This window comes from Bos mutus, chromosome 10, assembly GCF_027580195.1.
Source record: "Bos mutus isolate GX-2022 chromosome 10, NWIPB_WYAK_1.1, whole genome shotgun sequence".
Lineage (NCBI taxonomy): Eukaryota > Metazoa > Chordata > Mammalia > Artiodactyla > Bovidae > Bos > Bos mutus.
Genome location: NC_091626.1, coordinates 12326367 through 12349152, shown reverse-complemented (window position 1 = coordinate 12349152; position 22786 = coordinate 12326367). Strand labels below are relative to the sequence as shown.

The 22786-nt window shown below is 50.3% G+C and overlaps 1 protein-coding gene across 1 annotated transcript in view; it reads left to right on the top strand.

Annotated features, from left to right (window-relative positions):
* Positions 1-22786, top strand: part of MEGF11 (multiple EGF like domains 11) — a 391669-nt gene that overhangs the window by 346555 nt on the left and 22328 nt on the right. The window contains 5 exon segments of the mRNA XM_070377308.1: positions 10459-10579; positions 11521-11684; positions 12756-12858; positions 18637-18783; positions 19134-19268. Coding sequence (XP_070233409.1) covers positions 10459-10579; positions 11521-11684; positions 12756-12858; positions 18637-18783; positions 19134-19268 — 670 coding nt within the window.

The following is a 22786-nucleotide window of genomic DNA, read 5'->3' as shown; positions in this document are numbered from 1 at the left end:
CGCTTGGCACAGGGAAACAGGAATGGGTGTGACAAGAGACCTCCATCCCCCTCCCCCTCTCATTTCTCTGGCTCTCCGCTCCTCATGCCTTATGCAGAGCTTCTCTTCCCCAGCGTGCACTGGCTGTCAGTGCTGCTTTATCAGTTACACACTAATTAGGTCCAGTGAGGTTTGCTCTGCACTGGAGGGGCCTCTGTGGCTGGTGTTCAGTCCAAGCTGTTCTCTCTGCCTTTGGACCTCATGTCACTCTTTCTCCCTGGAAAATCACGCATGAGTCTCCGCACCTGGGAGTCCCACCACCTGAGCCTTCGAGCTGATCGAGTAAAGCTTTAGCGGCTGCTCCCCATTGCTTACATTACTGCCTGAACCATCCCCCTACCCCATCCTGCTATCCATGGAAAAATTGTCTTCCACTAAACGGGTCTCTGGTGCCAAACTTTGGGGCCAATACTGTAAACAGTGAAGTGCTTCTGGTATTGGTGTGACATTGGGCACCAAATCAGCCTGGTGGGTGACCCTGAAGCTCTAGAAAGAGCATGGGAGACAGGGAAACAGGAGAAACCAGAGGATTGGGGAGGCCACTGCAGAACTTCTGGAAGTAGGGAGGGACCTAGCCTGCAACTTCTCCTGCCACAGCCTCATCATCTGCTTCACCCTGCTCCCCCACTAAAGGATAAACTCCATGAGAGTAGTGTATGCATGCATGCCAAGTCACTTCAGTCGTGTCCGACTCTTTGCGACACTATGGACCATAGCCCACCAGGCTCCTCTGTCCAAGGGATTCTCCAGGCAAGAATACTGGAGGGGGTTGCCATGCCCTCCTTCAGGGTATCTTCCTGACCCAGGGATCGAACCCACATCTCTTATATCTCCTGCATTGGCAGGTGGGTTCTTTACCACTAGCGCCACCCGGGAAGCCCCATGAGAGTAGGGACATGCTCTGCTCTGCTCACCCAGTGTCCTCTGGCCTAGCACAGTGTCAGGCATGTTCTAGTGCTTCCAAAACATTTCCTGAATGAGTGAATGAATTTGATCCCTATGCAATGAGCGCTGGCTGTGGTCAAGGTTCCAAGCCAGGACTGGGGCCACGGGGCTGAGAAACAGACCAAGTCTTTACACTCATGGGACTTATGTGAGGATGAGAATTCTAGGAGAATGAGAGCTGATTTTAATTCATCACAATTGTGATAAGTGCCACCAAGGAGCCGGTAACAGAAGCCTACTCTTGAAGTGGGAAGACGGGAAGGTAAAGAACATGGGAGGTGAAGGCCCCCTTGCGCTGCGTGCTTAGTCACCCAGTCGTGTCCATCTCCTCATGGACTGTAGCCATGGTTTCTCTGGCCATGGGATTCTCCAGGTAAGAATCCTGGAGTTGGTAGCCATACCCTCCTCCAGGAAGGGCCCCCCTTAGGTCGAATCTAATTTAGTGTGATGGTTAGAGAGTTCATGGCCTGTCACCACACCAGATCTATGGTAGATGCTCAACAAGTGTTTAAGAGGACTTACCTGCAAGTCCAGTGGTTAGGACTCTAGGCTTCCACTGCAGGGCACATGGGTTCAATCCCTGGTCAGGGAACTAGATCCAGCATGCCACATGGCATGGCCACAAAGGTGGTTGAGTACTGAATGGGTAAATAAATGAGGCTGGGTCACCGTGAGCCAGTGTCTTTGCCTCATGGAAACCAACATACTCTGATGCCAGGTCCAGGGCCCTTTCTTGCCTAAACCATCCCTACTCCTCTAGCAAGAAGACCTGGGGGCCAAGCTGACTTCCCTGCCTTCCTGTCCCAGAGTCCTCTCTGCTGAGCTCCATGGACCTGTAGAGCATGCCCACCCCCTCGGCCTGGACCTAGGGAACCCAGTTCACTCCATTTGCACTGCCTCCTACCAACAGAACATGTTGAAGGGACCCTGAGGTGAACTTGCACAACTGCCTACCCCTTTTGTGTGAGGGAGGGTCAACCACTTTCCATCCTTCTCCTCCTTTCATTCTAAGAAGTATTCATTAACCTCCTGCCCATTGCAAGGAGAATGGATGATCAACACAAGGCGCCCAGCTGTTGACGAATTTTCCCAAATAGGGCGGAACTACAAAGCAGCATACTGCAGGGGAGAAAATTCAGTAAACAGTATTTGAAACAAATGTAATAGAACATATAACTTATTACCCACTGGGGTCCAGACCCCTGCTGCCACATTGCACAAGGAAGCAGGTAGAAGGCAGGGAGGAGATCTGCAACTCTGCAGTGGGACCAGCTCCAGAGCTTCCGTTCAGCCAGCCACTCTTTCAAATCAAGTTCAAGGTGTTAATAGCCTAGGGTGCATCTATAATGAACAGGCCTTTGGATTGGAGGAAGAATTCTCATCCATCCTCCATTTGCGGAGTGAAGACACTGAGCAGGACAGGCAGGCTTCCCCCTACAGGAGCTGGAACCCTGGGAGCCTGCCTCTGGGAGGTGGAGGGCTGCCCTTTCCTGGACGGGGAGAAGGGGTGTTGGGAGTCGGCTCTGCAAGTGTAATGGGGATAGGTAACAATATCAACTTCCAGGTGTTGAGAAAGAGCAAGTGTCTCAGCTTGGCAGGTGGCCTTCCCTCAAGGTCAGGGCCATGTCCTCTGGATGCTCTGTGCTTTAGTGGTGAGCGTGCCGTCAATAGGAGTGAGCAAGGGCAGCATAGGCTACCCCAGAGTTTTACCACATCTAGGCTCTTCGCATACTGTGCTGACATAAGAGCCAGGAGATTCAAGTTCCAAAGCCATCCCTCCCAGCGTTGGCTGTGTGACCTTGGGCAAGTTGCTTTCCCTCCCTTGGCCTCAGTTTCCTCACCTGTAAAAGAAGGCAGCCAAACCAAGTGATTTGCAACATCTTTTCCAGTTCTGGTACAAGGAGCTATCACCCCACTGAGAATCTAGAAGTGAATATAATGAGATCCTGGCTCCCTGAGCTTACAGCCCAGGGCAGAGGCAGGATGTGTGACCAATCCCAGCCTGTGCATTAGCAGCATTGGTGGCCACCCAGCTGGTGTGATTCTCAGATTCCAGGAGGGCTCCCTACTCTGGGCCTGCATTCCCATCTTTCCTCACTTCTTCGGGTTAAGACCCTCTCCTGCAGGCAAGAAGATGCTCAGAGAGGCAGAGCTACAGGGTCCTTAGAGATGATCCAGCCACTGGTTCCCAACTAGACACGTACAGAAGCTGCAGCAGGTTGCCAGGAGCGATTCTGAACATTTTACAAAGCCTACAGGCAATTTTCCATTACCTAGGATGAAGCTCACTAAAACACCAAGGTTTTTCTTCTGCTGTTAATTAGAATTAAATTAACTCTATGTGATCTTCCAGGTGAGCGTAGGTTAATCAGAAGCCCTGATTGGTTGTAGGTGACATCATAGGAATTTCTAGGTCATGGTTGGTGGACAAGATGCTGCCACCAGCATCAGCCGGCATGTGGTCACTGGCCAAATTGCACCTGTTCAGTACGTGACTGGCCTTGGACACTAGCACGTGGGGACAGCAGTGTCTCTCAAATTGAAAGAGCTTTGCAGACAGGGGACACCAACAAGGCTTCTTGGTGGTGAAAAGTTGGGGAGACTGATTTCAACAGCTGCCTGTAATTAATAAAGAAACCAAGACCTGTGTGTTACCTAGTGTGAACATGAGTCAATCAGAACAGAAGATTGTTTTCCAGCAGTAAATGTGCTTAGTTGCTCAGTTGTGTCCGACTCTTTGCGACTCCATGGGCTGTAGCCCACCAGGCTCCTCTGTTAATGGGATTCTCCAGGCAAGAATACTGGAGTGGGTAGCCATTCCTTTCTCCAGGGGATCTTCCTGACCAAGGGATCGAACCTGGGTCTCCTGCATTGCAGGTGGATTCTTTACCGTCTGAACCACCAGGGAAGCCCCTCCGGCAGTAAGGTGTATAGAAATTCTGGATGGAGATTTTGGTGAACAACTTGAATAAAGGCCTTAAGGTACTCCTGGCTGAGGAGCGAGCAAAAGTGCTAGGCTATGTGAAGCGTGTGAGATGCCAAATGCAACCCCCCTACTTTCTTGGGTTCTTGTCCTGTCCTTTTTTCCAGAAGGTGAAAAGATCAACAGATGTGGATTCAAGGCTGGTCTGGGCCAGGCACTGGGCTGGGGAAGATGTGGTAGATAAATCCCAGCTCTGCCTCATGGGCCGACTCTGACTTTCAGTCTCTTTCTCATGATGGCGATGAATCTGATCATCTCTAAGATCCTATTCAGCTTGGAGGGTCTAGTCTTCCTGAGTGGGTGCACTCGAGGCCAGCAGGGTAACTTTCTGACTGTATGTCTGACCCTCAGCCTGGCCGGGGAGGGTTTGGGCAGGAGGTGGCAGAGTGGGACATGAAACCACAGACCGGGATCTGGCCCGGCTTTCCATTTGCACAAGAGCCCCCAGGGAGGCCCAGAGTTGGTGTGGCAGCATGGGACTTTTCCTTAGACCAGGCAACAGTCTGCTTCCTGTGTGTGATGGGAGCCACAGAACCAGGGCCCCTCACTCATCTGTCCAACAGTATTTATAGAATACTTCCACTCCATGCCAGGGACTGAGCTAGGAATCCTGGGGCAGCCAAGGCAGATAAGATCCCTCTTATCACAAAGCTTCTTAGTCTAACTGGAGGAGCCAGTAAATAAGTGGGCAAATAAATGCATCCAGATGCAAGCATGAGTGTGCCTGTGTGGACACTGCCTGGGAGCTGCCCAAGGGCAGAGACCAGGTCACAGGCTCCTGTGTGTCCCTGGAGCCCACTCCCAGGGCTGGCTCAGAATCAGCCCCCACTCAGCAAACATTTGTTGAATTGCTTGGCATGAGAAAGAAAGCATATGGAGATTGCTCAGTCCTTCTGGTTCTGTCCAGCGTAGAAGCCAGCATGTACACACAGACATCTCATTTCAATTAAACAACAGTTATCAAGGGCCCATTACATACCAGAAGGACCCCAAGCTCTGAGAATCTAGATGCGAGTACAGTGAGGTCCTGCTCCCTGAGCTCACAACCCAGGGCAGACGCAGGCATTAAGAGCTAACCAGGAGCCACCCCAGTGTGCTAGGATGGTGGTGGCTGTGTGTGCACCCAGTTCCTACCAGGGCAGCACAGGTGAGCTGGGGAGGGAACACACAGGAGGGAAGGATGAGGAAGGACTCACAGTTTTATACCTAAATCCACACAGATGGATAAATAGACACCTCCAGAGACAAACACACACAGAAACTCACAGGTGTGTGCCCTGACTGCCTAAGCATGCATGCATACTAAGTCGCTTCAGTCGTGTCTGACTCTGTGCAACCCCATGGACTGTAGCCTGTCAGGCTCCTCTGTCCATGGGATTTTCCAGGCAAGAATCCTGGAGTGGGTTGCAATTTACTTCTCCAGGGGATTTCCCAACCCAGGGATTGAACCTGTATCTCTTACATCTAACCTGCATTGGCAGGCGGGTTCTTTATCACTAGCGCCACCTGGGAAACCTGGGAAATGCCTAAGCATGTATAGACATAAATAATGACCCCTGCAGGCTCGGGTGCCACACAGGCCATCATGATTAAGGCCTGTTAGCGTGCCCCAAAATGGGGAGATGAATGTGTAAGAGAATGGCCTATTGGAGGTGGGGTGTGGCAGTGGGCACCCTGAGACTCGCCAGACCTTGGCCAGGGGATACTTTGAGGTAGGTGGGGCTATTAGTCTAAACCTGAGAAGTTAGGTTGATTATTGGCTTGCTGTGCATGTCCATCACCAGAGACAGCCAATCAATTATATGCCAGGCCTGACCCCGCAGATCAGAGGACAGAAAGTAGGGAATGTGATAAAAAGTTTCCCTGTTAGTATTTGTGCTTATTGAGGAGTTTGAGCCTGGTTGGGTCAGGGCCAAGAGGTGGAGGAGGGGGAGCTGTACCAGGCTCACATTCCTTCAGGGCAGAACCGTGTACTTTAGAAACTGCCCACTTCCCCATTTGGGTTGTTTTGCCATTCGGAGCTAACAAATGGGAAGTTTTGGGCACTAACAGCGTGGGGCACATGGTAGCCCCTCAGTGAGTGGTCATTTCATCCCCCAGAACTGTGGTAAAAGTTCAGGCCTGTTCAACTGTGGTAAGGGGAACCAGGAAGACAGCCTGGAGGAGGTGGCAGGAAGCTGAAACTGGGGGCGTGAGGTCACGTGCCCGCTGTGAACAGCTCTCCTCTCCTGCACAGGGCCGGCATTTGTTCGAGTGAGAGATGGAGCCCTCTACCAGAGCTGCCTTCTGCTGAAACCTTAGAGGGTTTCGTGTATTCGTTTCATAAGAGATACTATTTCTTTGTAGTAATGATAGCCTTTAGTGTGCTTTCTGCCTGCCAGGCCCTCTTCGATCTGCTTCACGTGCTGTTGTTCAGTCAATAATGCCCAACTCTGCGGCCTCATGGACTGCAGCACGCCAGGCTTCCCTGTCCTTCCCCATCTCCCAGAGCTTGCTCAAACTCACGTCCATTGAGTCAGTGATGCCATCCAACCATCTCACCTTCTGTTGCCCCCTTCTCCTGTCCTCAGTCTCTCCCAGCATCAGGGTCTTTCCCAGTGAGATAGCTCTTTGCATCAGGTAGCCAACTATTGTAGCTTCAGCTTCAGTCCTTCCAATGAACATTCAGGGTTGATATCCTTTAGGATGAACTGGTTTGATCTCCTTGAAGTCCAAGGGACTCTCAAAGAGTCTTCTCCAGCACTACAGTTCGAAAGCATCAGTACTTTGGTGCTCAGCCTTCTTTATGGTCCAACTCTCACATCTGTACATGTGGAAACTACTGGAAAAACTATAGCTTCATATGTAATAACTACTTTAATCCTCTTCATAACAATACTGTGAAGTAGGGACATTATTATTCCATTTGACAGATGGAAGAAGTGAGTCCCCAAGAGGTTCAGTAGATTCCTCAAGGTCAGGCAGTGAGTCAGTGGTAGCAGCAGGAGGGCACTAGAGTCCATTCTGTAACCCCCAGGCTCCGCCACCTTTGTGGGGAGATCTGGTTCTTCCTCCTTCTCCCCTCACTGATACACCATGGGGCCCCAGATAAGCCCCTGCCCTGCTCTGTCTCCCTTTCCTTCTCTGGGAAGCAGAAAGTCTTCTCGCCTGGTGACTTCCCAGAGCCGTTGTAAAGCCAGGCTGACTGTCCATAGCCCTGTACAGACTGCTCTGGGAGAAAATGGGACCTGGTGCAGCCTTCTGGGGACAGATATTCTGAGCTGGGTGCTCTGCATCTTGCCCCCTGGAGCAGGGCAGGGTGGGCGGTCCTCTCAGCCCCGCCAACAGATCCACAATTGGACTCACAAGCCCCTTGAAATCTCCTCAGAGAGCAGGGATTGGAGACACTAATGACGATTCCAGGAGAGAAACCCCTTCCTCTTAAAGTAAACTCATGCAGAGAAAATCATAAACTAAGCATGCAATTTATACCCCGGCCAAGGCCCTCAGAGCTTAAACATATTCTTCTGGGCTATTTATGCTGCTGCTGCTAAGTCACTCCGTCGTGTCCTACTCTGTGCGACCCCGTAGACGGCAGCCCACCAGGCTCCCCCGTCCCTGGGATTCCCAGGCAAGAACACTGGAGTGGGTTGCCATTTCCTCCTCCAATGCATGAAAGTAAAGTCGCTCAGTCGTGCCCGACTCTTAGCGACCCCATGGACTGCAGCCCACCAGGCTCCCCCGTCCCTGGGATTCTCCAGGCAAGAACACTGGAGTGGGTTGCCATTTCCTCCTCCAATGCATGAAAGTAAAGTCGCTCAGTCGTGCCCGACTCTTAGCGACCCCATGGACTGCAGCCCACCAGGCTCCTCTGACCATGGGATTCTCCAGGCAAGAGTACTGGAGTGGGTTGCCATTGCCTTCTATTTATAGTCCTGGAGAAATTAGAATTTTTCTGGGTAATGGGAGCACTAGTAGATTACAGCTGGTCAGGATCGGCCAAAGACTGGCCTGGGAGTGGGAACCATGGAACCTTCTGGTGCGGGGCTCCACATTTCCCAGTCTCTCCTCCCTGACCCAGCCTGGGCAGGTGGGAGCAGAGAGAAGGGCTAGAGAGGAGCCTCTTCACCAAGGGCCAAATAAGATCTCTCTATGACCTGAATGGGGATGAGGCCAACTGCCTGGGACCCTGATAGTTGAGAAGTGAGTTCCCCTACTTCAAGGCTATCATTTCACAAACGCTGGAAGTGAGGCTCAGAGAGGGGCAGTAACTTATCGAATGTCACACAGCTAGTGGGGCCCAGGTGAGCTCTGGTGTCCTGGCCCATGCATCAGCATTCCCACAGTAAACCTCAGCACAAGACCTGAGAAGTTAGCTGGAGACACTCCTTGGGGGGAGACGGTGGGAATTCAGCATCCCAGTCTGTGCACCAGAGCAGATATCCCCAACGAGGGTTCCTGAGTAGTGAAGACATGTCCTGGGGACTCCGAGAGCCCAGATTCCCTTCCCTCACATTCAAGGCTGCCAATGTCCCACTTTTAAAAATATATTTATTTGACTGCATCGGATCTTAGTTGTGGCATGTGGGATCTAGTTCCCTGACCAGAGATCGAACCTGGGCCCCCTGCATTGGGAGCACAGAGTCTTAACTGCTGGACCACCAGGGAAGTCCCCCAACAGCCTTTTGAAATATCTCCCTTACCCCTCCTTACAACAGACTCCCTCCTCCTGCTACCCCTAGAACATTCCCAGCTCCCATACTCCTCTGCACTCTTGTTCACACCCTTCCCACCTAGACTGCCGTTAACCCCACTTCCTCTGATTAACTGAATTCTTCCACCCCTCAAAGCCTCTAAAGTCCCCATTATTGGTAGCCCTGTGACTTGCCCTCATTCTTAATGCCTTACTAGAGCTAACAGCTCCCCCAAGGAGGTCTGGCGCAGTGGATCCTGTAGAGTGTCACCCAGATACACGATTCAGGATGAAGGCGTGCAGTTTCCTCCCAACTTCAGGAAACTTAGTAGCTCCCAGATGAGTCTCTCTGCAGAAATTGCCTTCCATCAAAGAGCACAGATTCCCCTGAAGTCATGCCCCCTTCCCCGGGGCAGTGGATACCAATGATTGGTCAGGGGTATGGAGCCTCTCTCTCCCTTTCCCCTGGCAGGACAATTCTAAGGGCCAACCAGCTCCAGAGCTTCCTAGCAGAACAGCTGAGGCTATTGTTGCAACTGTACCAGAGTTCAATTTCTGTCTGTCCTTCCTCCTTCCCTTTCCCCTCGTAGGGATTGTTCTCAAGAGCCCACTAGTCTCCATTTCAGAGAATGTTTTCCAAGGAAACTGGTTGCCAATGCTAAAAACAGAATGGTTAAGCAGCCAGCTTGGCTTCAAATAGAAATCAACCATAGTTAGCTCCGTGACCTGCAATGATGCTGAGGCTCTAGTTCCTATCTCTTGAGGATATTGTGAAGATTAAATGAACTGATGGTACCTGATATTGAGAAAGTGCTTAATACATATTAGCTGTTATTATTTACATTTAACTTCTTTGAGGTTTGGGTAAATGAAAATAGGCTATTGTTATCTGCTTCAGGGGGTTCCTGGTAAGAATCAAATAAGGTTGAGAAGCAAAGGGTTAAATTTTGTGCCGGTGTGACCTAATAGAGGTTCAGGGGTCAAATTCCTTGAGGGCTTTGCCCACTCTAGAGCAGTGGTCTGGAGGCCTGACCCCTCCCCCAACTGGTGAGAATCATTGTATTGCTTTCCTATCACTGCGGTAGCAAATTAGCACAGTAGTGGCTTCAAACAAAACAAAAGTGCTACCTTAACATTTCTGTAGGTTGGAAGTCTGGTATGGGTCTCACAGGACTAAAGTCAAGGTGTCATCTGGCTGTATTCCGTTCTGGTGCCTCTAGGGGAGAATCCATTTTCTGCTCATTTGGATTTTTGGCAAACTTCAGTTCCTAGGATTGTGGGACTGAGATTCCCATTTTCTTGCTAGTTGTAAAATGAAGCCTCTGGCTTCCTGTGTGTGTGTGTGTGTGTGCGCGCGCACGCGTGCGCGTGCGTGCGTGCAAGCGCTCAGTTGCTCAGTCACGTCTGACTCTTTGTGACCCTATAGACTATAGCTTGCCGGGTTCCTCTGTCCATGGAATTTTCCAGGCAAGAAGACTGGCTTCTAGAAACCCCTGCATTCCTTGGCTTGTGGCCCCATTCCTCTGTCTTCAAAGTCAATGCAGGCAGGTGGAGGACTTCTCAAGGCTATCTTTTTAGTTATCTTCTACCCTTAAGGACTTACACGATCAATTTGGGCCACCCTAGCTAATCAAAGACACGCTCCATCTCAAAGTCCTTAATCATGACTGCAAAGTCCCTTTTGCCATGTACGGTAACATATTCACAGGTTTCAGGAATTAGAACATGGAGAGGGGGGCAGGGGGGAGGCATTATTCTGCCTAATAGCCACTCATCATGGGGCACCTTCTGACCCAAAATCCCCCTCCTCCCTTTCCAGGGGGAGGTCTGTGCAGCTCCCTGTGCGGCGGGGACCTATGGCTCCAACTGCTCGTCTGTCTGTAGCTGTAACAACGGTGGCACCTGCTCCCCAGTTGATGGCTCCTGCACCTGCAAGGAGGGTAATGTGCCTGCTTTCCCATCCCATCCCCTCAGATGTGCACACAGAAGTTGCCCAGGTGGGCTGCCAGCTGCCCACCCACCCACATGCAGAGTCAGGGAGCCTGTATGTCAGGTTCCAGCCAAGGAGACTCATGCCCGGGACTTCAACAGCAGGAATGTAATAAAAGCGATTTGTTACCAGGGTGTTAGAAGAGCTGCAGAGACATGCAAGGGAATGTGAGCAACCCAGAAATTTCTAGCTTCTCTCACAGTTGCTACCACTTCTAGGGTGAGAGGGACGAAGGGAGAAAGTGGAGTTCCCAGAGCCTGTGAGTGAGGGCCACCTGGTAGGGACTGAGACAGGGGCAGAGCAGCTGCAAGATGGTGCTGGAGTACTGAGACAGCCGCCCCCAGAGGCCCTGCTCACAGCAGAGAAAGAAGAGAAGATGCCTGTGCCTCTCCTGCCCCCGCCCTCCCACCACTGGCCAGGTCTCCCGCTGGCAAGCCCACCTGAGAGCAGCCGCTGGGGTCAGCCCCCTGAGACACAGAACAGGTGAAGAGGGGAAATGGATCTGAGGGGACACAGGCCAGTAAGCAGCCTCAGAATGGGAAACCAGCCTGTTCCCAAGCACAGGGCCCTGTGATAAGCTTCCTGAGTCTGCCCTGGGCACAGAGAGGACCCCCACCTCTTGATGCCCTATTGATGCCCTGTTCAGGTGGGACTATCCACCTATAGCAAGAACAGAAAGAACCAGCAGGCAGGAGAGTCAGCTTCTAGCCCCTGTGCTCTCAACAGCCATGCTGTGGTTCCGAGTGGACTCAGCAGGTGGGATGCGTGCTCTACCCAGCTACCAGAGAAGGGGTGGTTTGGGTACATTGTCTTGTACAGAGCCGGGGGAAGTGGGCAGAAAACTGTGCTGACATGTGACAGAGAGGTGACAGCCTTGTTCCTTCCCCTCAGGGTGGCAGGGCCTCGACTGCACCCTGCCGTGTCCCAGTGGGACGTGGGGCCTGAACTGCAATGAGAGCTGCGCCTGTGCCAATGGGGCGGCCTGTAGCCCCACAGATGGCTCCTGCTCCTGCACCCCTGGCTGGCTGGGGGACACCTGTGAACTGCCCTGCCCGGTGAGCGTGGGGCGGGAAAGGATGGGGGTGACTCAGCAGCCCCTCAGACCTTTTCCCTGTGGTTTTGTTGTCCACAGAAGTACAGAGAAGAGCACTGGACCAGGTGATGGAACACCCAGATTTAGATCTCAGCCCCAGTTCTAACCTCTCGGTCCTATTTTCAGCCTCAGCCCTCTCATCTGTAAAATGGTAGATACTGGGGATATGCTGATGTGGAGTCACTTTCCCCAGGGTGCTCTTGGTAACCATTATCGACTCTGGCACAGTTAACCTGAGCCCAGATGCAACTCCAGAATCCTTCATGACACAGCTCTACAGGACAGCCCTTCCTAATCCATGAGAGTTGCCAGAGTTGATAATGGCTAAGTTTCTTTCTAACTCCAACGGCCTGTAATTTTATGATCAAGGTGTGGGAGGATTAAACCAAGCATTATCCAGCAGTAACCACCTTCACTTACTCTCTGGATCTTAGTCTATGATACAAATAAATTAAACAAACTGATGGTCTATTGAATGAGTCCTACAGTCCTGGGTTCCAATCCTGGCTTTGCTTCATCCTAGCTATGTTGCCTGGAGCATGTTACTTCACCTCATCTTTAAATTTTGAATATAATGAAACCATCTCATAGACTTGTTGTGAAGATTAAGAGAGATGAGTTAAATAAGACTCTTGATAGCTAATAACGTTTGAGCACACAACAAACATCGATTGCCACCTTCTTACCCAGTAACAAAGAATAAATTATAATCCTTCTTTATATGTGATCAATGTTCTAAAACTGGCAAAGTGCATTTTCATCTCCAATGTTAGTTAATGATCATTATAGCTCTCTGAGAAGTAGGAAAGGACTATCACTTCCCTCCTTCCAAACTGCGTACTTTGCATAATGCAGCCAAGAAAATTTTGGGAATGACTTCATTGAATCCCCAATTATAAAAACGTGCCTTCACTTTGCCCCGGCCCCAGTTTCTCTGCATCCTTGCTGGGTAGCGGCTCAGTTTTGTCATCAAAATCCCACAGAAGTGTGAGAACCTCTGGGGGTCTAGATCTCACCATTTCTGTCTCCACAGGATGGCACATTTGGGCTGAACTGCAGTGAACGCTGTGACTGCAGCCACGCCGATGGCTGCGACCCCGTGACAGGCCACTGCTGCTGCCTGGCCGGATGGACAGGTAACCCCCTCAACCACACCACCTTCCAGGTCCTGGGAAACTGAGCTTTTGGTGTTCTGCTGCCTTTTCTTGACTTTTCCTTCTTTTCTCCTTCACTTTCTCTTTTTATTTCCTAGGAATGCATCTTTCCTTTATCTCCTCTGGGCTTCGGTTCTCCATTCCATTCAAATTAACAAACGTTAATTGAACACCTGTTTTGTACAGACTCTTTTCGAAGGGCTGGGGACAGACCAGTTTTTAACAAGTCAGACAAAAGTGTGGGTGCTCAGTCTGTGCTTACAGAGGATATGGTGGAGACAGACAAGAAACTCTCACCTTTGCCCAGGCTTAGACTCCTGGTCCCTACATGTGTCCTGGCAGTCCACCCCCTAAATATACTGCAAATCCATCCATTTTTCACCAGCCACCGTCACTCTCCTTGTACACTGAGCACCATCCCTCACCCGGCACTGCCTTGGCCTCCTTCTTGCCTCTGGGCCTCCCCTTTTGTCCAGCTGCCCCTACTCTGAACATGGTGACCAGATGCGTTCACGTCACACTGAGCCTCAGAATGCCTCAATGGCATCCCATGGCATTTATCCAGGCGCCTTCCAGTGACCTGGGGTCCACGTGGTCTGGCCCTCCCTAACTCCTCCACCTCTCTTATGCCCCTCCCATCGCTCACTTTACTTCAGCCACGTGGGCCAACTGTCTCCCTGCCTCCAGGCATCGAATGTGCATTCCCTCTGCCTGGATCACTCTTTCTCCTTCTCTTTACCTGATAATATCATCTCATCCATCATATTTCAACTTAAAGATGACTTCCTCTGGGAAGGCTCTATGCTCGGATACCACCACCTCTGCAACCTGGCCAAGATTATGAAAGAACTCCTTTAATTAATTCTCAGAATACCCTACAGTATTTTAATTCTCAGAATACCCTAACAGCAGTACTTACTTCAATTGTCACTGAACTCTGATTGAGTAACTATTTGTTTATTATCTGCCTCCCACATTGACCATCAGTTCTGTGCAGGCAGGGACCGATCCGCCTTGTTCACCACGGTATTCAGTGACTGTCACACACAGAGAAATGGTTAAGGACACAGAGCTGGAGCCAGGCCACCTTGGACAAGTCCTTTAACCTCTCAGGGCCTGAATCTTCCATCCATAAGATGCAGATAATAATAATCCTTATAACTACAGGGTCCTTTGGAAGTTTAGATGAGTTAATACCTGTAAGTGCTAACAGCACCTGGCACAATAGTAGGTGTTCAGTAAGTGTAAGCCACAGATACAATGTTAATAACATGTTGCATGAATGAACCCACTGGCCATTCCCAAGGTGGTGGACAGCAAGGAGTGAAAACTACAGGCGTTTTCAAAGATAAGAATTCACACCAGGCTGCTCAACAACCTCTGTTCTCCACAGCCAGAAAGTCAAGGCCTAGGGGCATTGCTTCCTCTGTAGCATCTTCAATCTGACCCCCTTGTCCTGCCCGTTAGTACAAAGCTAGACTCCACCCTGGTTACCAACACCCTACACTCTTGGCTAGAGTCAAATGGAAATCCACTTTAATTTTTTATTGCCTTAATTTTGAGTGAACTGATAAGATTTTAATGACATCTGGTGCTTAAAAATTCTGTCTTTGATGGATAACCTTTCAGCAAGGTCTCTGCTGTTCTAAAACTAATTTCCCCAAACATGGTCCTGAAGTCATTTCAAAGGAGCAATTGATGTCCTGAAATTTGTTCAAGTAGAAGAAAACCAAGGAAAGATAGGGAGGGCTTGGGGTACAGGCCCAGCCTCCTACTCAGCGAGCCCTCCCCACCTACCCCTGACCACCTAGCTCCTGGCATACTACTCGTCCCTTGAGTCAACACTTTTTAGAAATTATCATCATTTTGGCTGCACTGGGTCTTCATTGCTGTGTGTGGACTCTTCTTTGCAGCGTGTGAACTCTCTGTTGCAGCACAGGCTTTCTCTAGTTGAGACGCGTGGGCTTAGTTGCCCTGCAGCATGCAGGATCTTAGTTCCTGAACCAGGGGCCAAACCTCCCATGTCCCCTGCATTGCAAGCTGGGTTCCTAACCACTGGCCCACCGGGAAGTCCCTCAACACTTGTTTTTCTTTGCTTTAAGCAAGTACATGTCTTCTCCCCTCACCCCCAGTTAGCCACAGGCTTCTTGACTGCCATGACGTCTAATTCACCTTGCCTTGTACATAGTAGCTGCTAATTCAATGTTTATTGAAATAAGTTGAAAGAAACTGGCCTGTAACCATATATGGATTTTCGCCTTGAAGTGAGGAGACCTTGATAATGATCTGCTCCTATCTCCTCCTGCTACACAGGAGGAAAAGGAGCTGTCCAAGGTCTCAGGACATTACTGCTAACAGGAGGCACAGGATTGCACTGTAAAGGGGAACCATTTCTTCATTCAACTAGCATTTATTGACCCAAACCATCACCAAGTCTTTATTTGGCAGCTATCATGTGGCTGGCCCTGAACTAGGCCCAGGAGTAAATGGCAGAATAATAGACCCTGGGCACCTATTGTGTGCCAGACACTGTCCTGGGTGCTAGAGATGCAGAAATGATGATGATGGTTTCCTGCCTATTGGGAGGACCTGGATAAAGAGTCAGAAGTGTCAATAAACCATGATCCCTGTCTCCCCAGGGCACATACATGAACTATTCAAATGATAGGTAGGGACAAAGCTGTATGCCACTATCAAATATATGCTTGAATCCCTGGGCAGACATCCAGGAAGGCTTCCTGGATGAGGAGGACCTAAAATATACATGAAGAATGTGGGCTGCTGAGTTGCTACTGGCCTTGTGATGTGAACTAGAGGTCACAATACATGGATTCTTAGTCTAGCTGCCCCCATCAATATAGATGTGTAGACAGCCCTGAAAAACAAAACCTTAGATTCTCTAAGGTAAAAAGGAGAGGGCCCCCAAGGGAGATTATTATCCCCAGACAGGGCCTAGAGAAGGCAGCTAACTGAAGACACCACACCTCTTCAGAAGCTGTAGTTCTGAGAGCGCCTCCCTTTAGGCCAAGGCCAGCTGCTCTGACCACACCAGTGCAACTGACCTTTAGATTCTTCTTTCCACTTAGGTGCCAATGTCTGACGTTCCAAGGAGGTCTTAGGACATAAAAGAACCTCAAACAAGAGCCTCACCCACGGCACCAGACCTAGACTAGAATAATTGGCAGACCCAGAACCCAGTGGGCCCTTGCAGCCATCTGCAATCTGAGCATAATCACCTTACACCTATGATTCTTAATCTCCAAAAAAAAAGGGGACACATTTTTGACATGAAAACATTTTGAGGATCCCAGACAGGAGAGTAGCTGTATTTCTAATGTCTACTGATTTGGGGAAAATATGAGAGTGACCGGCTGCCGTGAGTACAGGGGTACTTTTGCATGCATTGTTTTATTAATCACAGTAATATCAGCTCATAGTGTTAGGAAAGAGCTGTATCTGCGTGTGATGCACGTGCCTTGGGCAGCCTAACAAAGAGCGCTTGATGCACAGGTGGGATCGGAGGCCCCTGTCCGACAGTGGAACTACGCCTTAATCCAGTGTGCCTCCGGAGAGCATCAGGGCCCCTCGGCCTGCAGTCCGAATCTCACATTTTCAACATCCACAGGCACAAGAATTCCTTGAGGCACATCATGGCTTTTGATTTTGGGTTTTTTCTCTTCTAATATTTATTTATTTTTAATTGATTGATGATTGCTTTACAATATTGGTTTGATTTCTGTCATACATCAACATGAATTAACCATAGGTGTACATATGTCCCCTCCCTCTTGAATCTCCCTCCCACCTCCCACCCTTTCCCACCCTCTAGGTTACTACAGAGCCCCAGTTTGAGTTCCCTGAGTCATATGGCAAATTCCCATTGGCTATCTGTTTACATATGTTCATGTATATGCATCCATGCTACTCTCTCCATTTATCTCAAACAGCTTTGTGTTTTTTCCTGCCCCAGGTTGCCCTTCAGTCCATTCATGCTATTTGCCACCTCTTGTGAACCTGAAACTCCACTGGGAGAGACCTCCATTGCAGAGTGAAATGTGACCACCGGATTCTCACTGGCATTTCCTGGGAGAATCTCCCCCCACCCCCTTCCCTCCATTGTTCAGTCGCTCAGTTGTGTCCAACTCTCTGCGACCCCACGCCAGGCTTCCCTATCCTTCACTATCTCCCGGAGTTTACACAAACTCACGTTCATTGAGTTGGTGATGCCATCCAACCATTTCATCCTCTGTTGCCCCCTTCTCCTCCTGCCCACAATCTTTCCCAGCATCAGGGTCCCTCCATACAGAGGCCAGTTTTCTGCAGAGTGGCATCAGAAGCCCCCACCCTGCTGTAGAATTGAGCTGTCACAGGAGGAAAGCCCAGGGAGGGATAGGGAGCTGGGCTGGACGGAAGCGCTGGAGGGGAATAAAGCCAGTTGATCCCCTCTCCCCCACTCTCTGCCTCTATTCTGCCCCCTCCCCTTTCCTGCCAGCCCAGGTGGGCTTGTACATTCCAGCCTGCCTCTAAATTGGTCCCACCGCTCTCCTGCTGCTGCTAGGGCCGACTCTGTTCACTGAGCCTGAATGTCTTCCTCTCACTTTCTTTCCCTTTCTCATGATCCCTGTCCTTATATCAAGCCAGACATGCTTTTTAAACTAATTCTGCTCCTCTCTGAGCCTCTGATATTCACCTTCCATGGCCAAGTTGGTCTCCGGGGCCCCATGGTCCATTCACCTTGTGCATGTCGGACTAGCAGCCTTTCTGCCTGGGAGGAAGCCCCTCCACAGAGCTGGGTATCCAGCCTCAGGCCTTTTAAAATTCCTTCTCAGCCTGCAGGCTGTAATCACCCCCAACATATATTTCCTTTCTCTCAACTCAAAAAGATTGTGTAGGCCTTGTTCTTCTTTCTGACAGATTCCATCCATCCCCCCTTAGGTCACTGTTTGTCAAACTGAAGGTCATTAAATCAGTTTGTTGGGTCACAACTAGCTTTTTTTTTTTTTTTCCTTAATGAAATAGAATACATCATAGTGCAGAGAAAATATCAGATTGCATCATAGTCAGTGACAGTAAATGTCATTTGCAGAGCACTGGTTTCTATTATTCATATGTATGCACATTTGATATAAAATACATATTACACTGAGGACTATGGTCAAAAGAATCTGAAAAGAGCCTCCCACTCTCGGGGCCACTGCCCAGGGGCTGGTTTGCTGGGGCCCTGCAAGGACCAATGCCCCCTGGACTAACATGGGTGAGCATGTAACTCACTCCTAGCTCGTGTAGCACCCCCATCATGGCACTTGCTTGCTCCGCTAACCTTTGTTCAGTCACTCAGTTGTGTCTGACTCTTTATGACCCCATGGACTGCAGCACATCACTAACCTTGGATTTCAGCTAAGATGTCAAAGGCAAAGGAGGCCTTTCATGATCTGACCCCTTCTGATTCCCACAACCTCATCTCTTGCTGTATCCCATCGAGTACTTTATGCTCCAACACACTACGCTATATTATCCTTCAAGGCATGATTCTCTCTCTTGCCTCCTGCTCTTTGCACATAGGATTTCCTTTACCTGGTCAATTCTTATTTGGTCTTCAGGACTTATACTTCAGTCATTCGCCTCTTCCTAGAAGCCCTCCCTGCCCATCCAGGCCTCTGTTTGTTCCTCCACATTTCCAGATGTGCTCGCCTCCCCAGCCCACCCCACACCCCTTTCTTAGTGCACCCTCACCACTGACTGAGTCTGTCCGGCCCACAGGCATCCACTGTGACAGCACGTGTCCCCCCGGACGCTGGGGCCCCAACTGCTCTGTGTCCTGCAGCTGTGAGAATGGCGGTTCCTGCTCCCCGGAGGACGGGAGCTGCGAGTGTGCCCCGGGCTTCCGAGGACCCCTGTGCCAGAGAGGTAAGGCTGGCCCCCTCCCCACAGACCTTGGACAGCTCTTCCTCCCTACTCCTTCCCAGCTGCAGAGAGGCTGGGCTTACAGAGTTGGCCCCCATCAAATCCCTCCCTCTAATCCCCTTTCTCCCAACCTTTTCTGTCCCCAAGTTCAGGGCCCAGCCTGACTCCCCTGTAGAAATAGGACCACCCCCACTCCTCTCTGTAGAAAGGAACAGGCCCTCCGAGGTGTGGGTGGATGCGACTCTCCTGGTACTGTTGAGAAGCCTCTCTTCTACAGTGTGGGGGACTGGACAGGTGGCCAGGCTGGCTGGTGCCCCTTGAGCTGCTGACCACCATCTCTCCTTCACCCCCAGTCTGTGCCCCCGGGTTCTATGGCCATGGCTGCACCCAGCCGTGTCCCCTCTGCGTGCACAGCAGCGGGCCCTGCCACCACGTCAGTGGCATCTGTGAGTGCCTCCCTGGATTCTCTGGAGCCCTTTGCAATCAAGGTACTCTCTCCAGGGGTGGGGAGAGGGGTGTTCGGGGAGTGGGGGGCAGGGAGACGAGGAGTCCTGGGAGGGGAGTAGAAGGCAAGAAAGGTTCAGGATTCTCATCAGGCTCTGTGGAGGCAGTTCCTCGGCTCTTCAGGGTTTGTTGTTGTTCAGTCGCTAAGTCATGTCCGACTCTTTGTAACCCTATGGACTGCAGCACACCAGGCTTCCCTGTCCTTCACTGTCTCCCGGAGTTTGCTCAAATTCGTCTGTTGGGTTGGTGATGCCATCCAACCATCTCATTCTCTGCCATCCTCTTCTCCTTTTGCCTGCAATCTTTCCCAGCATCAGGATATTTTTCAGTGAGTCAGCTTTGGGGGGCTTAGAGCTACCTTAATAAGAATTGGATATCACGGGCCATGAGAAAAAGCCATTATGCAATTGAAGGAACAGGCTCAGAGAAGGTAAAAGACTTCTCCATGGTCTCACGGCTAGCAAGTAGCAGAAGTGAAGTGAAGTCACTCAGTCGTGTCCGACTCTTTGTGACCCTGTGGACTATAGCCTACCAGGCTCTTCCGTCCATGGGATTTTCCAAGCAAGAGTACTGGAGTGGGTTGCCATTTCCTTCTCCAGGGGATCTTCCCAACCCAGGGATCAAACCCAGGTCTCCCCCACTGCAGACGCTTTACCGTCTGAGCCACTAGGGAAGTCCAGCAAGTAGCAGAGGTGAGAATCAAATTCTGACTCCAAAGCCCAGTCTAAACAGATGAAAAATGAAACAAGCATAGCTGAGGTCCACATACGAAGTGGCCGCAAATGGCTAGTGCTGCATGTCAAGTGGGAAAGGCAGAGAAGGCTGTGGGAGCTCAGAGGAGATGGTTCTGGCTTCACTGGAGATGGCAACTTCCCAGCCCTTCTCTCCTCGCACTCAGGCCAACATCACTAATCCCCCACTACACGCTTTCATGTCTCAGCTGCAGAATTCACAGCACCCACTCCAGCCAACCTCTTCCACTCATTGGGAGTTGAAAGGGGAGTTAAGCTTATTGCACTGATCTGCGGTTAAAAAAAGCCCTAATTTGTGTCATATGCAAATTTCCATGATGTGGATATTCCCACCATGGCTGATTTGAAGGTACTAGTGGTTTAACCAGTTGTGAAATTCCTGAGTATTTAACAACCAAGCTGAAGGCAGAAGCTGGCTGCAGTGCCCATCATGACTTATTGCTGTCCCTGGCTTAGTCAGGCCAAGGCAGGGTGGATATGGGGGACAGCTCCATCCCGTGCTGGATTTCAACTGGGACTTAGCCTAAAAGACAGATGGAAGAAAAGCATTGTGGGTGGAGGAACCAACCTGGGCAAAGCACAGAGGGGTGGATCTGCGACTGTCCAGCTGTAGGAAGTGACAGGAGGATTCAGGGGCTGTGGGTGGCAAAGGGGACTGGGAAGGTCGTCTGGGGACTCCTGAAACGTTCTGAAGACAAGGATGCAGAATTTGTACTTTAACCTGTAAGGAGCGAAGAGATCTTTGTCTAAGGTAACCTTAGAACTAAAAGCAACTTCAAGGTCATCTATGAAAGAGTTTCATCTGGCTTCTGCTTAAATACTTCCTTTGAGCGCTCACTGCTTCCCAGGGGACCGAATCGTTTTGATGAATAATGACCACTGAGCTCGGCTATTTTTGTAAGCGTGTGGGCCGTTAATATGTATGAGTGGGAAGTTTACTCCATGATGCTTTGAGGTCATGAGAAGTTTGGAACCCCCCAGGAAATGTATGTGACAGTTTCATTTGCTTGCATCCCTCCTAGGACAGTTTAATCATAACCTGACACGTCGAGGTTTACTTATTAAACATCAGAGACCGAGCCGTCAATACAGATAGACTGGGTCTAAATTAGGACCTAAGCAGCTCGAGGAGTAACTCTCAGATCCTGCAATGTCTGATTTATCTCCCGCTGGCCTAATGAGTATTTTCCACATATAGATCTAATAGAGTTTGCTATTAATGGCAACTGCCCTGGTTAAGTCTCAAACCTTGTAAAAAATTGAACTGACAGTTTCTAATGACCGGCTTTTCAGCGAGTTACAAATTACAGACATTGCTTATGCAGAATCATTAAACATAGATTAAATATAACCAGATGTTTTCTTTTCACCAGCCCCCCCGTCTGCTCCCCCCACCCCCTTCTCTCCACCTTTCCTCTCTTTGCCTCACTCTTGATTCAGCTAAGAAGTCAACCAATTAATGCATTAGACTGATCACATTAGCAGCTCTGTGGGTGAATTTGTCAGCCTTGTGTATGTGAGAAAGACTTCAAAGATAAGACTGTCTTGTTAGCGAGGATGAGTTAGTTTTAAGAACGGGGTCAGTGGAGCATCTCTGGCACCCCATTCCCCACAGAGGGCCAGGACTAGGGGATGGATTCCCCAAATCAGGTACCTCCGAGAGGCTGAACTGTTTTTCAGGAAACAGAAGCGAGAGGCTGAGCTGCAAACAGGTGATGTGCATGCCATCCTCCTGGCAGTGGACCTGCCCTGGAAGGAGCTAACGGTTTTGCTAGGGAAGAGCACAGGGGCCCAGAGCAACCAGGGTTCCCACAACCATTAACTACAGCCCAAGGCCCGTGGGCGAGGGTTATCAGCCCCATTTCAAAGATGAGGAAACAGACTTGCTCAAAGGTCCTGAGACAGTGAGTGGCAGAACTTCCTAGCTGTGGGCAAGTTACTTAGCCTCTCGATGCCTCAGTTTCCTCATCTGTAGACTTAATAGGGAGTAATAATGAACATGTATAATAATGAGAGTATTACAAGGTTAATTAATATTTGTGAAGCACTCTGAACAGTGGTACATGCAAGAGACATAGAAGTGCTTATTGAATACATAAATAAAACCAGCAGCCAAAGCTTTGGCTGGCGAGCCTGGTACACCATGCTGCCTTTATTGTTTGTCCCAATTGCTAACAATGTCTTGGAGAGACACAGAGTGGACACAGATCCTAGGCAGCTGCTGCCAACATGAGGCAGTGTGGCATAGGGAGTGGTGAGGGCTGCGGGCCCAGGGAAGTCGCTTTTCTTCAAAAATCACCACCTTCCCATGATTCTCTGTGTGGCCCAGCCAAATGAGGGCCTTGGGGATGCAAGGAGTTCCTCCCCCATAACAGGGATGCAAGGAGGCCATCCTGGAGGGTATAGGGCTGGCTGGAGCCTGGCTTCGAGGGGAGCATGTCGAATTGAGAGGAGCTCTAAGGGACAGGGGCCACTGATTCGTTTCAGAACCCACTGGAAGGTCACTGCTCCTGAGGCCGAGTTTGGCCACTTGGGGAATAGTTCTTGAGTGTTTGTTGTATGCCGTGCACTGTGCTGGGCACTCAGACACAACAAAGAAACAGAGAGGCAAGTTCCCTGCCCTCACAAAGCCTGCGGTCCAGAGGCGAAAATTCTGAACTCAGCCTTTTCGCAGAACTTGGTGGGAGGCAGTGGCGGGGAGCAGGGGCAGCAGTTTATTTCCGCATATTCAGCCTTGAGCACCTGTTGTT